The sequence below is a fragment of the Etheostoma spectabile genome, chromosome 15 (genome assembly GCF_008692095.1).
Source record: "Etheostoma spectabile isolate EspeVRDwgs_2016 chromosome 15, UIUC_Espe_1.0, whole genome shotgun sequence".
Classification (NCBI taxonomy): Eukaryota; Metazoa; Chordata; class Actinopteri; order Perciformes; family Percidae; genus Etheostoma; species Etheostoma spectabile.
The window spans coordinates 15,208,474-15,210,123 of record NC_045747.1 but is presented as its reverse complement, the minus strand read 5'-3'; the positions used below and the strand labels follow the sequence as shown (position 1 = coordinate 15,210,123).

Below are 1,650 nucleotides of genomic sequence, written 5' to 3'. Positions count from 1 at the left end.
TGTACTCAAGTACTCTACTTAAGTACAATTTTGAGGTGCTTGTACTTTTACTGAGAATTTTAATTTTCTTACATTTATACTTCTACTCCACTACAATACAGAGGAAAATCTTGTGGTTTTACTCCACTAAATTTATTTAGTTACTTTGTGGATAGAGGTTAATAATACAAAATAAAATCAATAAATACATTATGATGTATTGTAGGTTTAGATAACAAACAATTGCATTGATCCCCAGTGGGAAATTTACAAGCTACCCAGCAGTATATAAAGTCAATAAAATTACCCCTTTACCAGCTGTTACATTAAGGTAATGAAGACATTAATGCATCAATAATGATAATCCAGTAACATACTGTACATTATTCTATTATGGGCCAAATGAGTACCTTTACTGTTGGTCCTTTAACTAAACGTTGATGCTAAGTTGTTTGGAATTTTTAACCTTTAACTTAAGTGACATTTTGAATGCAGGACTTTTTTACTTGTAACAAAAGTTGTATTGCTGTCATTCATGGGTTTGTGAAAATTTCCCACTGTTGTTTAATTGGAGACCTCATAGTCCGTGTAATGTCATGTAATGTATGGGCTGTGTGTGACCACCACCTTCTAGATAACTAGTCAACTTACACAAAAAAAAAGTGGAGAGTCTTTTTTCAGTAAAGAGAGTGCAACAAGAAAAAGGTTATTCCAGCAGAATGTGATGTTTGTAAAAAAACAAACAAATTCTGTTATTAATTCTGTTGACTAATAATGGTCTTCAGTAAAAGATGGGAGTACTCCCACAGTATGATAGAATGAAATGAGTGATCTGTGGTAAAACATCTGGATCGTCGTGATTACGACTCTTGAACTAACACACATCTGTCAACACAGCTGGATGTGTACCTCATGTGCGAGCATTCGGTGCAGTTCCTCTTTGGTGAGATTGAGACGTTCACGATCGGTGCTGTCCACGACCAAAATGACAATCTGAAAGAGCCACAACACATAATTGAACCAGTTGTTAGCAACACAAATCAACAGATAGTTTACGTCATCAGAGCCCATGTTATCACTTGTAATGATAGCAGGCTGGGGCACAAGATGCCTGCTACAGACACATGTGATCTATTAGAAATGTTTATGTTACATTCTGGTCACGCATTGCCAGACCTATGTCTCCCCAGCGCAGTGGTGATACTTTACTTTATCGATGCAGGGAGCAGGTTAGGGCAATAAGAGGCCATTGTGAGTTCATGTGCAATAGGATCAGTCAGCACAGAATGCTTTCTGTTTCTGTCTTCTCTCTTGAATATCTAATTCCAGAACTGCCCATGTTTTCTGGAATCAAAAGACCAAGAAACTTTAGCTAAATAACAACTTTTGTCTTTATTTCTATGCAATGTTTCGGTAGCCTATCCAATGTCTTGTGCTGGACAATGCGTTTCAGCTGAAGACAGCAAGGGATCCGTACCTCTGTGTTGCCGTAGTATGAGTACCAGCTGGCTCGAAGGCTCTCCTGTCCTCCAATGTCCCAAACCATGAAGTTCGTTTTACCTACGGTGATCTCCTCAACGTTGCTGCCGATGGTTGGGGATGTGTGGACGGCTTCCTTCGTCAGACTGTAAGGTGGGGGTGGGAGGTGGGGGGGGGGAGAGAAAGATAAAC

At 39.1% G+C, this 1,650-nt stretch overlaps 2 protein-coding genes across 2 annotated transcripts in view; both read right to left on the bottom strand.

Moving 5' to 3' along the window:
- cacnb1 (calcium channel, voltage-dependent, beta 1 subunit) overlaps positions 1 to 1,650 on the bottom strand; it is a 45,687-nt gene that overhangs the window by 3,858 nt on the left and 40,179 nt on the right. The gene's annotated exons all lie outside the window — the stretch shown is intronic.
- Positions 1 to 1,650, bottom strand: part of arl5c (ADP-ribosylation factor-like 5C) — a 4,258-nt gene that overhangs the window by 1,737 nt on the left and 871 nt on the right. Inside the window, exons 3-4 of the mRNA XM_032537206.1 lie at positions 1,457 to 1,604; positions 889 to 972 (exon numbers count right to left, since the gene is read on the bottom strand). Coding sequence (XP_032393097.1) covers positions 889 to 972; positions 1,457 to 1,604 — 232 coding nt within the window. The remainder of the gene's footprint in view (positions 1 to 888; positions 973 to 1,456; positions 1,605 to 1,650) is intronic.